Genomic DNA, 17,548 nt, shown 5'->3' with positions numbered 1-17,548 from the left:
CGCGGCCTCCCCTCCCCCTCCCCAGCCCCGCGGCCGCCGCCGCCTTCGCTTCCCGGCGCCGCCGCTGCGCGCAGGGGAGCGCCTCGCGCGCTCCGCCAATCCGCGGCCACTTCCGCCCCGGGCACTTCCGGTGCGAGGGAGGAGCCGCGCGCGGCGCCGCCCGGCGGCGGCTCGAGATGGCGGGGCGAGCTGCGGCGGCGCTTCCGGCCGCTCCCGGAAGTAGTTGCGGGGCGGGGCGGGAGTGCTTCCGCGCCCGCCCGGAAGTGGCGCTGCTCCCCCCAGTGGAGGCCCCGCGACATGGCGCCGCCCCGGGCCCGGCCGGCCCCGCGCCCCCCCCCCGCGGCCGCCATCCCGCCCCCCGCAGCCAGAGCGGGGCCTGGGCACCCGCCGCGTGTCACAGCGGGACCTTCAGCCGCCCCCGTGCCGTCCCGCCCGCAGAGCGGCTCCCACAGCCGCTTCCGCCCCGGCCGGACCGTCCCTCTCTAGGCCGCGTGGAGGCTCCGTTTCCAGAACGGCCCTTCCCGTTCCATGGGGACAGCGGCTCCAGGATGAACGCAGTCACGGCCGGGACTCTGCTCCCTTTGGAGTCAGCAGTGGCACCGGGAGAGCCTCGCGCGGCGCAGGGGCCAGCGGGTCAGAGTCGGGATTTAGTCGGGTTAGGAAAACAAACACCCGACCCGCGCCCACTCTGCGTGACGCGCGGTGCCCTCGGTTCCGTGGCAGCGCTAAGCCGGCCTCCCAGCCTTGCGCCCAGCGCGTTGGCCGCCAGCCCAGGAACTGACAGAGTCACTCGTCCTGGCAACCGGTAGGCGACCTCCTGCTGTCACAGGAAGGGTCTCGGTGGTGGCCAGTGACAGGACAAGGGGTCCAMGTTGAAACGCAGGCWKTTCCAYCTSCAYGTGAGGAAGAACTTGTGCAGTGTGAGGGTGCCCGAGCCCTGGCACAGGCTGCCCGGGGAGGCTGCRGAGGCTCCTGCTCTGGAGGTCTTCAAAACCCAGCTGGATGCACCCGGGTGCCCCGTGCTCGAGGTGTSTCCCTGTGCTCCATGCTGTAGATGGCCCTGCTTGAGAGGGGGTTGGACCGGAATATCTCTAGAGGTCCCACCAACCTCAACCGTTCTGTGATTCCATGAATTTCTTTGTACTGATTTTGAACTTTATTTGGGGGGACAGACTACCAAACCCTCTCGCMTTCTGTGCTGCTCTCCTTCTTGCTCCATGACCATAACTGAGGGGCAAGAGGGAAGACAGATCCAGGCTCTTCTCCGAAGTGCACWGGAGAAAAAACTTCCCGTGTGTGTGTGCCTAAGCACTGCGCCCGAGGCTCCGCGACGCGGTGGCATCTTCTTCCTTGGTAGYATTCAAAACTGAAGGAACAAAGCCCTGAGCAACTGGACCTGCCATTGAAGTCGGCTCTGCTGCAAGCAAAGGCTGGACTCGTGACTTAAGCTGACCTTTATTAATGTGTTAGAGTGACCACAAAGAGCCCCAGCTTCCACACAGAATGGAAAGCTGCTTCTGCGACCTTCCTGGCTCACAAAGCATAGAGGCAAATGGAGGACGCAGCAATTCAGGGTAATATTTGTAAATAAATTSTCCTCTCTTGCTGCTTCCTGCATGAAGGAACACTGTCACCAAGCCTTAGACCACCTCCTGACCACGTGTATTTCTTGATACACGTGAGAAATGGTAATCTTTAAAAATAGATTCCTTATAGCACATCCAAGCCAGTGGGGATGGCGGCTTTGGAACTTGCTGCCTTTTGACTGAACAGCACAAGACCAGCCGGGCGCTCACGCTGAAGGACMCGGCCCGGGCGCATCTGAGGACTGAGACTTTCTGGAAGAGCATTAGAAGATCATACCAGAGGYACCATGACTCGCAGAGTCCATCCAAATCACCTCTCAGAGAAGGCGGGAGCTGATCTCACCTCTGAACCATTTTAAGATGTTTTTTGGAGAAAAAAAAAACTTCATTTTTTTCAGGTTCAGTATGGCCACATCTTGACCAGTAGGTTGAGTTCCMTTATAGCCACGTTAGTACCTCTGAGTCTCCTGCAACTGTGTTATGAGCCCCTATAGTCTGTATTGAATTTGTCCCTTAAGGTTTCAGAGACATAAAATTACAGCTGAATTTTCACTTCAAAAGTTAATGTTGAGCTTTTTGGTGAATATCAACTGTGATTATCAAAACCGTGCAAGGTAAAGGCAGGGAATGGCTTTCATACTTGTGGGGACCTTGCTTTCTTAAATGCTGGTGACTGGCAGTGCACTCCATCCATTGCTCAGAAATAACGTCCACTTCAGGACACCACAGAAATAATCTGGAGGGAAGAAACTTCCTGCTCGCCAGTGGTGAGAGCAGGACATCCGCGGCACAGGCAGCGCTGCTGGCGCAAGGCTGCAAGCCAGAAGCTAAAGGAGGCCAAGTCGTTGTCCTAGAGTCTGCTTTCCRGGGGGCAGCTTTAAACATTTACAAACAAACTTGATGTCTTTAGAGGAATAAGACGTGCTAAGCCAAAGAAAGGGCAACGCTCGTGGCCTCCCGTGCCATACAGTTAGCAGGAGTTCCCCTGCAGCTGTTCACAGCGCTTCATATGTGCTTGTACGTCAACAAGGAGGAGAGTATCGGACGTCTGATCACAAACGGGTTCAACACAAAGCACCACTCTGCCCGGTCAAAGCTTTTCGCCCTCCTTCCGCTCGTTTGACACCTCGCTGTCCTCCTGAGGGAGGCTGGGTGTCTGACTGAACCGCAAGAACTGCATCCGATGTGTTTTGGACAGTTCTTCAGGAGAGCCAGGTCAAAGCACCATTCCATCCCACCGTAAAAGCTCTTACTGTTTTACAGCACCCATGATGTCCCAGCCAATATTTTGAAATCATGTAGACAGAGGCTGGCCTCTAATCTAGAACATCTCAAAGGCAAAACTCTTTAGGACTGACTCAGTTTGTTTCTTGAAAGGAAGCCAGTGTCCAAAACATGATCTCAGAATGGACCAATCAACCCAACGACACCACTTTTTCTRCAGATAATTTGACAATTGAAATGTGAGCTGAGAGGAGCTGCTTCTCTTCTCTACCGTAAAATTCTGGCCACAGCAGGTTCACCTACCAGTATTTAGCATGGAGGTCTAACTGAGGCTACTTACGTTTCTGAAAAATTATTAAATCTTTAAAATTCCATTTGAATTTGCAAAGTACTCTAACTGCAAAATAGACCTTCGAGTTTTTTATATTGATAAGAAWCTAGACTAAAAATTTCTCAAAGGCTTTTTCAGTCATATTTTTTTTTCCCTCACATTACGCTCAAGTCTCTTAAGACAGKCATAATTCAGTTTCAGCTAAACTGGAAAATGGACCTGTTGACTTCCATCAAGCATTGGCTTAGTTGCAGTCTTGAGTCTTTGATGGATACCAGTCCAGCTGACGTCTCCTCTTCCAGACTGTGTGTACAACGTCACTTCTCTTTGACATGAGTTCACTATGTCCTCAATGAAAAGGTACCCATGCAAAAACTGAGGAGCCGTTCCTTTGTTAACGATTAGTGCAGTCTTCTCTTCAAAAGCCCATTTGGCTTGTTGGCCTCCCARCTTGATCACAAAATAAACCAAGTTAGATGGATGCCAGTCACTGTGGACACTGCAAGCGTTTATGCTTGTCGAACTTGATCTCATTGAGGTTTTTACAAGAGCAGAGAATCACAGAGGCGTTATGGTTGGAAAAGACCTTCAAGACCATCGAGCCCAACTGTAAGCCCTTCAACACCGTACTGGTTAAGCTGGGTCCCTGGGCGCCTCATCTACATGTTTCTTGAACACTGCCAGGGACCTCCTTTCAGGTGGTTGTAGAGAGCGACGAGGTCTCCTGAGCCTCCTCCACACAATGCCAGCTCCCTCAGCTGCTCCTCATAAGGTCTCTGCTCCAGCCCCTTCCTCGGCTTCGTTGCCCTTCTCTGGACACGCTCTAGCACCTCAAGGTCCTTCTTGTAGCGAGGAGCCCAGAACCAAACACAGTGTTTGAGGGGCGGCCTCAGCAGCGCCGAGCACAGGGGCACAATCACTTGACAGAGCCCTGGCACGGGCTGCCCAGGGAGGCTGGGGAGGCTCCTTCTCTGGAGGTCTTCAAAACACACCTGGATGCGACCAGGTGCCCCGTGCTCTGGGTGTCCCTGCTGGAGCAGGGGGTTGGACTAGATGATTTCTAGAGGTCCCTTCCAACCTTGAACATTCTGTGATTCTGTGAGCACTTCCGTGCTCCTGCTGCCCACGCTGTTCCTGGCACCAGCCAGGATGCCAAGATGACAAATTCAGCAGGCTAAGGTGACGCCCCAGTCCATCTTCAGTCTTGTAATACCTGTTGCAGAGCTACATGATGCTGTTTCAAAACCAGTGTAAAAGCTTGTTCAAGCACTTCCTATTCAAACATTGCTATGTGAATTATAAACTGCCTTCTAGTTCCCAATGCAGTTTTTGGAGAGGAGTCATTAGATGTGTGCATCTCCTACAAGAATAGGTTTCCCCTCCGCAGTAATGCACATGGAATTACTGTTTTCAACTGTACATCGCAAATTTGCAAGTATAAAGCAGTAAGACTCCAAATTCTCTGCTAATTACTTAGCTTGAAACTGTCAACTTGGTGGTAGACATGGCAAAACATTATTTTAAATAGAATAGACTTCCTGGAGGTGTGTAAAAATTTTGCATTAGAGTGTTCTGATTGCTAGGCATTAAATAAAATAATGCTGGTAATTTTACTGGAGGGCCACCAATTCTTAGCTCATGCTGCCTATTTTTGTTCTTTTGTACAATCAAAACTAAACCACCAAGAAGTCAAAACTCATCTGAAGTTTAAAATCTAAAGTTCTAATTAACCCATTAAACCATGGGTTTCTCCAGACATAAGCTCTCAAAACTCTGTATCTATCTGGGAAAAGACTCCTCAAAGCAGAAATCAACACAGGTACTCAACTGACCTTGTTTGGTCCCTACCTACAGCATGATTCACAATATCCTAAGTGCCTGTTTTCCACCATCGTGACATAAAACAAGGATAACTAGATCAAAGACACCTATCAGCCAGACTCACCAAGGTAAACTTAACAGGTAAGCTCATAAAGAATGAGGGAGGCACAAAAAAATATATCCTGGAAGCACAGAGCCTTTTTTTTTGCATATTGGAAAGGAGTGAGGGAGCCAAGGGAGGGGCGGGAATGACAAAACTCAGCATTAGTCTGCAGGAGTTTCACACACCTCTAAGCTGAGCTCCCGCTACGTCCCGCATTAGAGGGCACGGCCAAGATGCAGGCGCTCGTCTCCAAGGCCTAGATACCAGAAACCTGCATCCCTAGAACGACTGCATTGCGCTGGGTGCATTTTGCTGGCTTAACGTCCCACCAGTTCCACAGGCAAATAACGCGTGTGGATTTGCAAAGATGCAAACAATGCAAGTCATGTCAGGGGCCCAAAAGCAGAGAAAAGGAGGATGCACCGACCAACAGCTCTGTTGGGCAGTTCACTTTTCCTTAGAGTCTTCTGCTACGAGAAGAGGCGGTCGGAATCTAGACATTGGTCTTTCTCTTTCTCAGGAGCTTCTTCCTYGTTACCCAGCAGCGGAGCTGTCTTGGGGCTCAATTTCCGTCGCATCCTCTTGCTCAAAACTTTGCTGCTGCCCCTGTCTCGAAGCAGATAACGAACCCTATTTCCAAGCAAGAGCAGGTCTGAGCAAAATTGGGCAGCTGCTTTGCAGCAGCAGGAGCCCCAAAGAAGGTTTGAAGCTCCTGTCCTCCTTAACAGCCAACTGGTGCCACCTGCACACTCGGGAGTCTCTTCCCGATGGAAAACGCGCCTGTAGCTGCAAGCACATCCACAACCACTCAACATCCACTGAAACCATCCCCTGGCCACACAGTTAGCGGCGACACTGGACACCAAGAGACATCTAACTACTGCTGACGGCTCCGTCTTTTGCTAGGCAATTCTTAGGACTCCTGGTGAAACCTTAAGCAACAAAAACATCTCCAGGTTAGTGATGTTTTAGGTAAAGCCTAACCCATCCTGGGCAGACTATGCCTTAAAATGAGAGGCAAGCACCAGCTCTGCGTGCCTGTGGCCACCTGTGCTGGGCTACAGCGGAGCAGACAGCGATGCAGCAACTTCCATTAGGCGCAGGAAGGAACCCAATTAACCTTCCAGGTTGCACATGCCAGCAGGTAGAGCAGTCGCCTTCCCCAAACAGCCCACACTGCTTTGGCCTCTTGCCCCCTCAGGGCCTGGGTATCTGCCCTTCTTTCCTGTCATCTTGCAATCACCAGCTTTGCAGTAGAGAAGTTAAAACGCCAAGAACACCAGCGCCTTCAGGAGCTCCCTCCACGCTTGGTGCAGTGGGAAGAACACGACCAGCTTCTCAGATGCAGGTGACAGTCCCCGCGTCTTSTACATTTATTGCCAAAGCACGAGGCAGTGCTGCTTTTTTTTGCCGTTGCACTTTTCTCCGATCCCGCCGRTCATCGGGAGCGCTGGAACATGAGCTGCGAGGCGCAGTGCTCGGCTTGGCTTCCTCCTGGTTCACGGGGGCCGTGTGCTCCTGCTACGCCAGCTCCACGGACTCTTCCAAAGCGAGGGACTCTGGACACATCGGATTGCTGCTGGAGTTGTCCTGCTTCCAGTTTTCCAAAGAGGACAGGTGGATACTAGTTGTGACAATGGTTTTGTACCTTTTTCATGTCAGAAACCATTTTTATTTCTTTTACAAGCAAAAATAGCACYCCCACACCCATTAAAAACCCACCCTTCCCAGCAAAACCCTGGTTGTAACAAATATAATCAACTAATCCACTCTTGAGGAAACTTCACAATGAGACATTTCAATGGAATAGTAGATGTTTGCACTTACATGATCAAAATGATAACTATGCTATGGTTCAAGCCAGAAGGACAGTTGCACGTCAGACCTAACAAAGCCAGACACTATGCAACACTGCCCTTAGAGTACACGAGGAATCCTATTTAAGTCATGGGAGCTACACAGAACCTTAAAACAGGCTGTGCTCTTGTGTATCTCACCAAACTGGGGACTATGTGCCCAAACTAAGTGAAATTACAGAACCACATCTGAAAATCCCTAAATCTCTCGTCTATGCAAGACAGGGGAAATTCTACTTTTACCACTAATGCGTGAGAACAGTAACGAGCATATATTCTTGAACTGGCATCTATCTAGCACGTCAGAAAGACTGGTATTTATCATTAAAACTACTTAGACAGCTGCAGGAGCACCACCTGAATTCTGTATGATGCTACAGCAACATGTCCTAGCAACACCAGTTGCCTCTTGAATTTATCTAACCTACACGAATGCCGTGCAGAGAGAAACAATTTCAGTCAGAATAACTGCACTAACAAAAACATTCAGGAACTCCCTAAGTTCCCTGAACTGGTCTCTGGCTCTCCCCAGTTGCCATTCTTTTGTTCCCAGAGTATAATCCCCCGGCAGGATCTAAGTTTCTTCTGTGGTTCTGGCCACTTTTCCCTTCTTTACGTTTTCTTCAGAGTGGTTACGCTTCATCTTCATCTCCATTGGATCATCTGCATCATCTAGGGCAAGAAGGGAACAAGAATTCAAATTTGCACTTTCTCTGAGTTCAGTGCTGCAGCCAGCAAGGACACAGCAGGCCAAGTGACAAAGCCCACGGGGAAAAGTTTTCTGTTTTACAGGCAGCAACAACAGTGCTGGGAGTCGGTGACTCATTTCTCATTTTTTTGGACTCATTTCCATATCTCCAAGAGCAGTGAGAGCAACATTTACTGCCCTTTACCACGGGGTTGGTGAGAGAACTGTCAGCATAAGCTAGTTCTATCTGTACCACTCTGCAACCTGCAGGATACAATAATATGCACAAAATCAGGAACAGGGAGCTCCATCTGGCCATGCAAAATGATGCGGAAAAACTTGGGGCTCCCATCAGCTGCTGCATGTTGGAGTTTGTAATGCAGGTGCTGTGGCCATGCTGGTTAATACAAAAGCAGTTCCCACTTCTCACAGGAGACTCTTCCAAGGCAAGGAGCTCCAAGAGCTCAGTGTCAGGAGCACAGGCCATAAAGTGAGACCTCTCTGAAACTGGAAATATCTAAGCAATTTTGGTCAGCCCAAAGCTCCTGAACATTTCAAGCTTATCCGGTAACTACCGGCTTGCTCTACATAAGCTTAAACCATTTAGAAATTAAAGTTAAAAGGCAAAGTTCTTGACTCTCTCAAAGGCTTTTCGCTCATTTGTGGACAATGGAAGTCTCAAATATCTTCTGTCCTGGAGCAGGGCAGATTGTGGTAAAAAGGGAAGGAATGAAGGAGCTTTGCCTTGCGAAACTGGGGTTTGGGAATGACACTCATGCAGACCCACAGAAGGCSTGTGTTGCAGAGAAGGTCTGTTTTGGGGAAAGGGTTTCTCTAGCAGGAAAAAGCGAGCTCCCATCCTACAAGGGAAGCTAAAAGAAAAGGGACACTGGTCCCTTTCRGTGGCCCAAAGAAAAAATGTTCCAATAGTAACTAGAGCAACAGGGAACGATTTGTTTGGAACCAAGTCCCAAGAACCAGAAGACAAAACCAAGCCCAAATCCATCCGTTTTCCCAAGACGGCCTCTGCTGCAGCCCGCTGAACCCCCAGCGCGACAGCACCTCTTACCTCGCGTGAGCTGGGCTGTTCTGCACTGCTCCTCTCTGACCTGTTTCATCAGCAGCAGGTTGTGCTCGCTCACTTCCTTGTGGTTCACCATTGGGAAGGGGTAATCTTGACCTGACGCAACAGACGGGCAGTGGTGAGYGCAGCACGAGTCGGTGCCACTTCACTCATCTTGCACCAGAGCAAGAAAGCAGCTTTTTCTAAAATATGAGGCACCCAAATGGGTAATTCTGCAGTGTGAGCCACCCTGCCCATCTCCCTCCATGAACTGTAAAAGCCAGGAGGTCCAARTAGCTCCCATTTAGACATGAAGACAAATCCCTACATTAGATGCTCTAGGTCTTGGTTTCCCATCCATTAACAGGGTTGAGAGTCTTGCCCTCTCCTGAAAGGTGCRTTAGAATAAGCCTAAAAGCACAAGATACTCGGACACTATTTAGAGACAGCCAGTGTCCAAGACAGAACAACAAAAAAACAGCAACTCGGGGTGACMCCATCGTCTTAAAACATGAAGTAGGAGCAAAAGAGATCAGATTCCAGTAAACAACGCCAGACTGGTGGATAAATCCATTTTAGAAGATAAATGGATGGCTCGCTGGAAGCAGGTAGCTTCCAGTGGTACATACTTATCTCTCTCGTGTATATACTTATTTTGGAGAGCTGTCAGGAGCTGAAGCATTCACGTGGTGTCAAAGTTACCTATGATACATCCTGCTTCCTTCTGCTCCTCTTCAGAGGCTGTCCAGGGCTCGTAGATGTATTTGGAAGGGAAGTTCTTTAGTACAGGCAGGTACTTCCTACAAAACAGTAATAATATAGTGCTTTCTTTCTACAACTCTGCAGACAAGTATTCATCTACTTAAGAGGAGTATAAACCAAAGTCATGTTTACTCCTAATGGTCATTTCAATACTACTATCTATGAGAAAGTTTTGGTTCATTTTGCACAAATGAAATATTTTCTGTTCCGAAGTCTCATGGTARTACCTTCCAAAAGTTAACTTTCCAACAAAGAATAAAGCAGTTGATTTAAATATTGTTTCAACTTGGACTGTAATTTTTTTTCCCTTGGTTTTCAACATTTTTCCTGTCATTTTGCCCTAGAGTTTCTTAAATTTCAAAAACAAAACTCCAATTCTTACAGAGTGGGAGTCATTTCCTACCCAACTCTGTCAGCAAGGGCTTCATCTTAACGGGAGGCAGAGCCAGATGCAGCACGAGGGGGAGGAGACGTGGGAGAAAGGAGTTATTTCCTCAGACAGACATCAAGACGTCCCACTCCCATTGAAGGCAGGCAGTAAAACCACCCACTAATTATGAGAAAGGGTAATGAGTATCTTCACCGCAACAAGATAATCGCAGTAACTCCATAGAAAACCTGTTTTATCAGTGGAGTTCAGCCACATCTCAAAGAGACCGATGTTATTTCCATTCTAAAAATAAAGCCGCCRAGGCTTAGAAGTGAATGTGACTCACTGAAAGCGGGGTGGGAAATAAAACCCACGCTCCTTTTAAGTGAAAGCCCAGGAAACAACTGGAGCAGGGCGAGCTGTGAAAAAATCCCCCAGGAGTTGCCAGGAAAAGAAGCCGCCCAGTGACTGGACCCCAGTGGGGCCGGTGCAAGACCCCGCGCCCGCAGGCCTGCCTCTTCGCCTCATCTTCCTCACACGTTAATGGGCCCGTGGCTGCGGCCCCGGCTCCCGGGATCCTCTCCCTACCGGATGTAGCGGCCCTGCGGATCCGTGCGCTTCCCAAAGCGCACGGGACAGAAGATGCGCGTGTACTGGTGGAAGAAGGCGCTGGCCGACAGCCACATCCAGTTGCCCGCGTTGATGCTGTAGTCAGCATCTAAAAGCAGCTCTTCGAACACCTGCRTGTTGGGGACGGGAAGAGGAGAGAAAGAGAAGAAAACAACTGGAATGGCTCCTTGTGTGGCAAAAAGGGCTGGGAGATGAAGGATGGAGCCTGCTGCTAAGCGCTGAGCACCGCACTGGGCTGGGCTACCCCTGTCACACAGGGAACGCTGTCCAGCTCTATCCAGTTCTCCAAGAGGAAGTCGAGGAGGACACAAGGAAGCCAAATTCCAAAGGTCTGGCTCTGCCGCCTGCCATGGACAGGGCAGGTCTCTGGTATCTCTGTCATCCAAGATCGTTGGGCTTTAGGGATCGGGAACAACCTCTCCCCACTGCACCCAGCACCAGAGTTTCCATTTCAGTGAAAAAAACTTGGAAGCAACAGTTCTACAACCAGGAGATTGCTAGGGAGGAACAGTGACAAATCATTATTCTACAATACTTCTACTGCCAGGTTCACATTTTTGCAGGGATTCCTCCCACCAGCCAGAACAGAGAACGACACGATGAAAAAGGGGATGGGGGCAGCGAGCAAACAAACAAACAAGAGCCCATGGGAACCTTCATGCCCTCTTCCCAGCTGATCCAGAGGTCCCCCCGGGTGAGGAAGCAGGCAGCAGCGTGCCGAGCGAGGTGGTGAATCCAGCCTTCCTGGCGCAGCTGCGTCATGATGGCATCRATCCAGGGAAACCCCGTCTGAGCCTGAGGAAAGAGAGAAACATCAGCCCTCCGGCCCCAAGCTCCCTCGCCCGCTCCCCGAGGGGAGGACCCCGGGTAGAGGAAAAGCTCCAAACCGAAGGGTAGCAGCGGGGACCCCGCAGCTCGTTACCGTTTTCCACCTGTGGAGCCTCTCCGCATCCTGGTACCAGTTGATCTGAAGGCAAATGGGGTTCCCAACCATCTTGGTGAAGTTTGGCGTTGCTGATGCCACCGTGTAGAAGAACTCCCTCCACAGAAGCTGTCCTTGGAGTGACACCGGCGGCAGAGAGTGATTTTTGGACTGTAAAAGATGCATCAGAGCATCAGTCCAGACATATCGTTGCACTTCCACTTATTTTATACCTACCAAGCCCATAAAATAAAGATGAATAATGACACCACAGGCTTTACAAAAGCAAGGGAAGACCTCAGTATTTGTACCCCTATGTACCCCACTAGACCTCAGTATTTCCTCATTTTCTCAACCCAGCTTTCAGTGCAGAATCACACTTGTTTTGAAATGAAGCATATATTTATCTACRTGCAAACTGCTCAGCTAGCTGAATTCAGGTGTCCCAGCCACGTCTCACATAGCCTTGTGTTGGTTCAAAACATATTTCTTCTTAAGAATCAAGATTTCAGAATGTGATGTTGGCTTATGCTACAGCTGAAAGATTTAAGATGAGAACACACAATCTAGAAACTCAGTAAACACCAGGCTGACACCTTCAGCTGCTTTTATTTTAGCTCAGCTTTCCCGAGATTCCCTGCTGTTTCCAGCTCGYGTTGTTGCCTATTTTTCATATTTCTAGAACTTAGTTAGGAAAAGCCTTATGCAATTATAGGTGCTTCAGAAAACCTACAAAGGGTCTGCACAGATTTGGTAGGACATGGTGAGCAAACATTAGGAGGGCAGCGTTTCTGATTGAGTGTTGGTCTAACACTCACATTATTTGAGTGTGAAATCCCAGCATCGCATCATGCCGGACACCTAGGAGTGTTGCATTTGCTTGACCATAGGCAAATGTTTGCTTACCTGAGCGTAAATGTTTGACAACCTGTAAAAAAAGGTGCGGACTGACAGGCAGCCCAAACTGAAGTACGGGCTCAGGCCGGTGGTGCTTGGAAGCAGTGAGTTTGGAATCGTTCGTGGCTTAGTAAAATTGGCCACCCAGCCCTGAAACGAAGGCAGAAATCCAGGTTTTAAGCAGTGCAAGGTGACAMATTCAGCAAGAAAACAGGGGAGAACTCTCTGCTATTGGCTTCTTCAATGCCACACATGGAAAAGAGTCCCAACACCTGGGCCTCCAACAAACACTGTCCTTAAGGATAACAAAATCTTGAGGCCAGGTTGCCATCTTCTTCCAAATGTTCCAAAGGATTCTGRAGGATCTCCAGGCACCTCAGCTCCTCCAAGCCCGGCTTTGAGGCCATGTCCCACAGCCTGGGGGTGAAGCCCCGGGCTCCCCAGCAAGGGGGGGGGTTTGCACAACAGGGAACGGCTCTCCAGGTACAACAGCACCACCCTGGAGATATTTTACTCTTTATTAAATTAGGAGCAGGAGGGGTTTGACGCTAACAGGAGCCACCAGCTTCACCCACAACATGGGGACTGACCTGGTTCATCAAGTGCTGCTCCAGGCGCTGCAGCCCTTCGGTCTCCCCTCCTTTCCAGGGGGAGAGGCTCTCCGTGGGGATCTTCAAATCCACAGGGAGAGGCACCCCGTAACACTCGGCCAGGCACAGGTCAGGGGGCCGGCACCTCCTAAGGGGAAAGAGAGGCTTCTTTCAGAGAGGGAACCAGCGCTGAAAGAGGGAGTAGAGCCTTGTCYGCTCCATATGCTGAGATCTCCTTGGTCACAGCACAGCCAGAGCAAAGCGGAGCACAGGCAGAGCCAGAAACCCCAGGAACTTTCCTTGGGGAACGGTGAGCTCTTTCCATGATGGCTCCAGCAGAGCAGGAATCAAGGCAGACCTGAGACACCTGGCCCTGGGCCAAGTGTGAAGAAAACCCGTGGCACCAAAGGCCATAGCGCCAGGTTGGGCCCTAGCCTAACGTGGAGGAGGCAGAACAAGCCATGGAGCGGCGGGGGCCGGAGCAGGCTGGGCCTCCAGAGCCCCAACCTGCCGCTGGCTTCTTGCCCAGCATGTGGGGCAGGAGCTGGGGGGCACCTTCCCCCYGCGGCCCCCAAGGGCCACCTCGTGTGCGAGAGCCCAGCGCTCCCATAAACAGGGGGCTGCTCCGAGGGCCTGTCCCGCTGCAGCCCCCGTGTCCGTGGGGAGGGGTGGCGCTGGCAGAGGCTTCACCAGCAGCCCCCTGTGCCGCCATCCCCGCTGCTCTTCCTAACCGGGGCTGCTCCGCCGGCCCCGGGCACCGGCCTCCTGCTCTGCCCGCTGTGCCCTGGCGCTGGCCCCTCGCTTCGCTTCTGCGGCCACAGCTCCCGAGGCTGCCCCAAGGGCCCGGCCTCCCCGGAGGCTGCCAGAGCACCCACGCGCAGTTTTCCCCCTGCAAAAGAGAGAAGAGAAAAGCGGGGTCAGGGGAGTGTGGGCAGCAGCCTGACTTCTCAGCAGGAGCACAAATGAGGTGAGGACAAAGAGAAATCTTGCTGCTCACCTGGGAAAACTGCGCTCGGCTCTGCTGCAGGCACCGCCAGCGGGAGCTGCCAGTGCAGCCCTCGCAGCACTGGCCTGCCAGGAAGCACGTGAACCGCTTAGCTCTCACCAGCAATTAACACAGAATCCAATAAAAATGTGGGAATAAACACAGTAGGGGGAAAAAAAAAACAGAGCAAGAAATTCCAGAAACTGATCTAGTCCAATACTTGGATGGATGTTATTGCTCAAGTGTCCTAGCCCAATCCTTCCTCCCTTGCAATCATTAACCACTTCTCATGCAGGGCTATATACATATATATACATAGACTATCCTCGACTTGGAGCTTCTTGGAGTCCTGGGAGACATGAGCCTGGTCCCTGCTTCCCAAACCGGAGAGGGCAGGAGAGCAGACAAGGCTGGAGGGGAACAGCACCATTATCCCACCGAACTTCCCCCACAGAGCAAACCATAACCGGTCCATCCGAATCCCACCTCGGAGCTGGGATTCGCCAGGGAGCTAGAGAAAGGGGCCCAAGATCCCTCAGTCATCCCTGTTAAACTCCTGTGTAGCCGTAGAAGTTGGTCCAAATGTGCCTCACAAAAGCCTAAGTTTCTGGACATTAACACCTCTCATCGGTCCTGCCCTCCAACTAACAGCCCTAAAGCACAAGGAGCCGCGTCATATTCCCTATAGGTATAAATGTATAAACCACAATGCAAAAAATAACGCAGCGTAGCATGGAAAGCACCCGAGCTCCGTTTAGCTAGAGCTCTTGTTGCCGAAGGGAGAGGAGCCGCTGCTCCCGCCGCCTCCGCGGTACTTACTGGAAGTCTTCAGCTGCAGGGCTGCGCACGGGCGCCTCGGGGTCCCCCAGCAGAGAGAGCACGTGAAGAAACCGCTTGTACGTTAACGGGGCCGCGCCGCCGTTCAGCTCCAAAATCCTAAATAAAACCACATCACTTTGCACAATCCTATAGACCAAGCCGGAGCCTGGAGCTGTCAGGGAATAGGAAGGCAGCAGCACAGGCTGGAGCAGCCCCCGTTTGTAGGCGTGAATACAGAGGTCATGGATTTTGATTTGCTCCTTTACAAGAATTAGAGACTTTCCAGGACTGGGGTATTAAGACTGTTTGAACTATTAGTGATTACCTTCCAATTATTCTTAATGTGTGTCTTCAGTTATTTGGGTCTGAATAGCATCTAAACAACAAGGTTGTTTAGAAAGATCGAAACAAAGAACATACGAACACATACACACAAAATCATATAAAATCCTGTCAAATGTGTAGGAGAATTCCTTCCCTTCGCTCTCCTTAAAGGAGTAGCTAAYGTAAGGATTTGATGTGAATTAGTGTCAAAATGGGGGAAAAACATCAACAAACTCCTCAAGTCCAAACCACAAACCAACATCCTAACACCAAAGCTATTCGCGCGTGCTTGCAGCAGAGCAACACAAGAAATTCCCCTGCAAGCAGCACCAGGCTCCTCTCAGATTACCCTGTTTTCCCCAAAGCAACGCAAGGGGATCCAGAAGGACCAAAACAGTTGCCTTTTTTCTGGGGAAAAAGTCCTGATGGTTGTTAAATCTACACTAAGCCTGGAGAGCCCTCGGTGGCAAGCACGTACCGCTGGGTGTCGTAAAGGCTGTGGCTGACCARGGAGAGCACCGTGAAGCCCAGCTCCTGCCCCAGGCGCCGTATGCGGGCCTCCATCTCCTTGTAGAAGGGCTCCACCTCGGCGTCCAGCGTCACCTGCGTGATGCGCCACTTCTTGACGTGGTCCCGGAGGACGGCCTCGTAGTCGCCCTGAAGGACGAGCAAGCAGGAGCCGAGCTGCAGCAGGTTCGCCCGCAGGTTCTCCAGGGCCTGCAGCAGGAAATGCCAGCGCAGGGCCCCGATGGCCATCGCGGAGGCCATGAAGCGCCGGTCCAGGACGTAGACGGGGTAGAGGGCCTCGGAGGAGGCCAGCGCGGCCAGCAGCGTGGGGTTGTCGTGGAGCCGCAGGCCCTTGCGGAAAAGGTGGATGGTGCGATGAGGCATCCTGAGACCTGGCCAAAGAGAAGGGCAACRGGGTCTTTCAGGATTCCCAATCCCTATTAAAGAACGAGGTCGATTAATCCTTAGAAACAGAGCTCCGAGCAGCTCCCAGGCCGTCCCAGCGCAGGTCTGTTCTGGGATGGACTTTCAGGAGAGCAGAACGCAGGAACGGGCCCACGCTGCCCTCTCCGTCACACCCTCCAGGCACAGGGACTGGGGAGCCGCGGCGCTGCCCGCGTGCCGCCGGTCCTGTCCGCCCTGCCCGGCACCAAGGGGTCACTTTGTGCCCCTGCGTTGCAGGAGCGAAGCCCTGCTCACCCCACGGCAGAGCTGCACGGCGAGAACGGGCAGAGCTGCCGCCTTCCTCAGCCCCAGCGGAGCGAAGGCCCAGCCTCCATTCCCGTCCCTCGCAGGGGGCTCGGAACTCAGGGAACCTGCAGGAGGCCCCGGCTCTCGGAGCAGCCGATGGAGCCAGAGCAAAGAGCCGCCACCAGCAGCACCGCGGCCTCGCGAGCCCCTTCCCAGCCAGCTCCCGAGCCCCTTCCCAGTCGGCTCCCCTCGCCTTCGTCCCCGCGGCCACGCGCGAGGCGGGGAGCCGGCCCGGCTCCACCGGGATCCTCCAACCTGCTCCTTGCTGCAGCATGGGGCATCTGCTCTGCTCACCCGGCCCGAACAGCCGCAGGAGGCGGCCACTGGAGCAGATCCCCTGGGATCACCCCCGGGATGCCTGGGCACGGCTGGGCTCCGCACCCAAGCGCACGGGGAGGAGCCGCCGGCACCTCCCTGCCGGCTCCGCACGGAAGAACCGGAAAAACGAGGCGGCTTCTGGCGCGTGGGCCCTGCAGAGCCCCGCGCGGCACCCGCGGTTGCTGCGGGCCCCGTGGGGCAGGACGGGGCCCGGCTGCGTCGGCCAGGCCGCCCCACGCACAGGGCTCCAGGGCCCCATGGGGGACACGGGGCTCGGGAGCTTTGGGTGCAGGGGAGGCAGCTCTGGGGGCTCCCTGCGCACGGACAAGGGGGGGACCCCTGGGGTGATGGATAGGGATGCAGAGCAGCCGCCTCCGTGATCGGATTTATTCTGTTTTTCTTTAAACCCGACATTGAAGCATGCTCCCCCAGAGCAGCCCGGAGAGTGGCTGTTCCCAGCGGGAACACGGGATGCGCCCGCAGAGCGGCTGTTCCCAGGGGGAACACGGGATGTACCCGCAGAGCGGCCCTTCCCAGGGGGAACACGGGGATGCGCCCGCAGAGCGGCCGTTCCCAGGGGGAACATGGGATGCGCCCGCAGAGCGGCTGTTCCCAGGGGGAACACGGGACGCGCCCGCAGAGCGGCCCTTCCCAGGGGGAACACGGGACGCGCCCGCAGAGCAGCCGTTCCCAGCGGGAACACGGGACGCGCCCGCAGAGCGGCCGTTCCCAGCGGGAACACGGGATGTGCCCGCAGAGCGGCCGTTCCCAGGCGCGTCACACGCGGGGCTCGGCGGCCGCAGGCTCTAACGGTGCCCGGGGGCTCCGGCCGAGGCTGCCCCGCGAGGAGGGGTCCCTGGGCCGCGGAGCCCCCTGCGCAGCTGCGCTGCCCTCACCCCACACGGGCTGCGCAGGCGGCGCGACCCCCGGCACGTGTCACCCAGCACGTCACCCAGGCACGTCACGSGCCAGTGCCGTGCGGGGCTCCCGGGGGACACGGGC

At 53.1% G+C, this 17,548-nt stretch overlaps 1 protein-coding gene across 1 annotated transcript; it reads right to left on the bottom strand.

The window, feature by feature from the left end:
• Nucleotides 1–6,824: 6,824 nt before the first annotated feature.
• LOC112959254 (cryptochrome-1-like) lies at nt 6,825–15,862 on the bottom strand. Its single transcript, XM_026053238.1, has 10 exons — nt 15,450–15,862; nt 14,648–14,764; nt 12,844–12,991; nt 12,263–12,403; nt 11,357–11,527; nt 11,089–11,229; nt 10,393–10,544; nt 9,375–9,472; nt 8,679–8,789; nt 6,825–7,593 (listed from the first exon to the last, which is right to left on the bottom strand). The coding sequence occupies exons 1-10, from the start codon at nt 15,860–15,862 to the stop codon at nt 7,496–7,498; spliced, it is 1,590 nt and encodes a 529-aa protein (XP_025909023.1). The 3' UTR covers nt 6,825–7,495.
• Between the last annotated feature and the right edge of the window lie 1,686 nt (nt 15,863–17,548).

Source organism: Nothoprocta perdicaria, unplaced genomic scaffold, assembly GCF_003342845.1.
Source record: "Nothoprocta perdicaria isolate Ctin4 unplaced genomic scaffold, notPer1 scaffold_97, whole genome shotgun sequence".
NCBI lineage: Eukaryota > Metazoa > Chordata > Aves > Tinamiformes > Tinamidae > Nothoprocta > Nothoprocta perdicaria.
The sequence above is the reverse complement of the archived record's forward strand: the minus strand, read 5'-3'. Positions and strand labels throughout refer to the sequence as shown.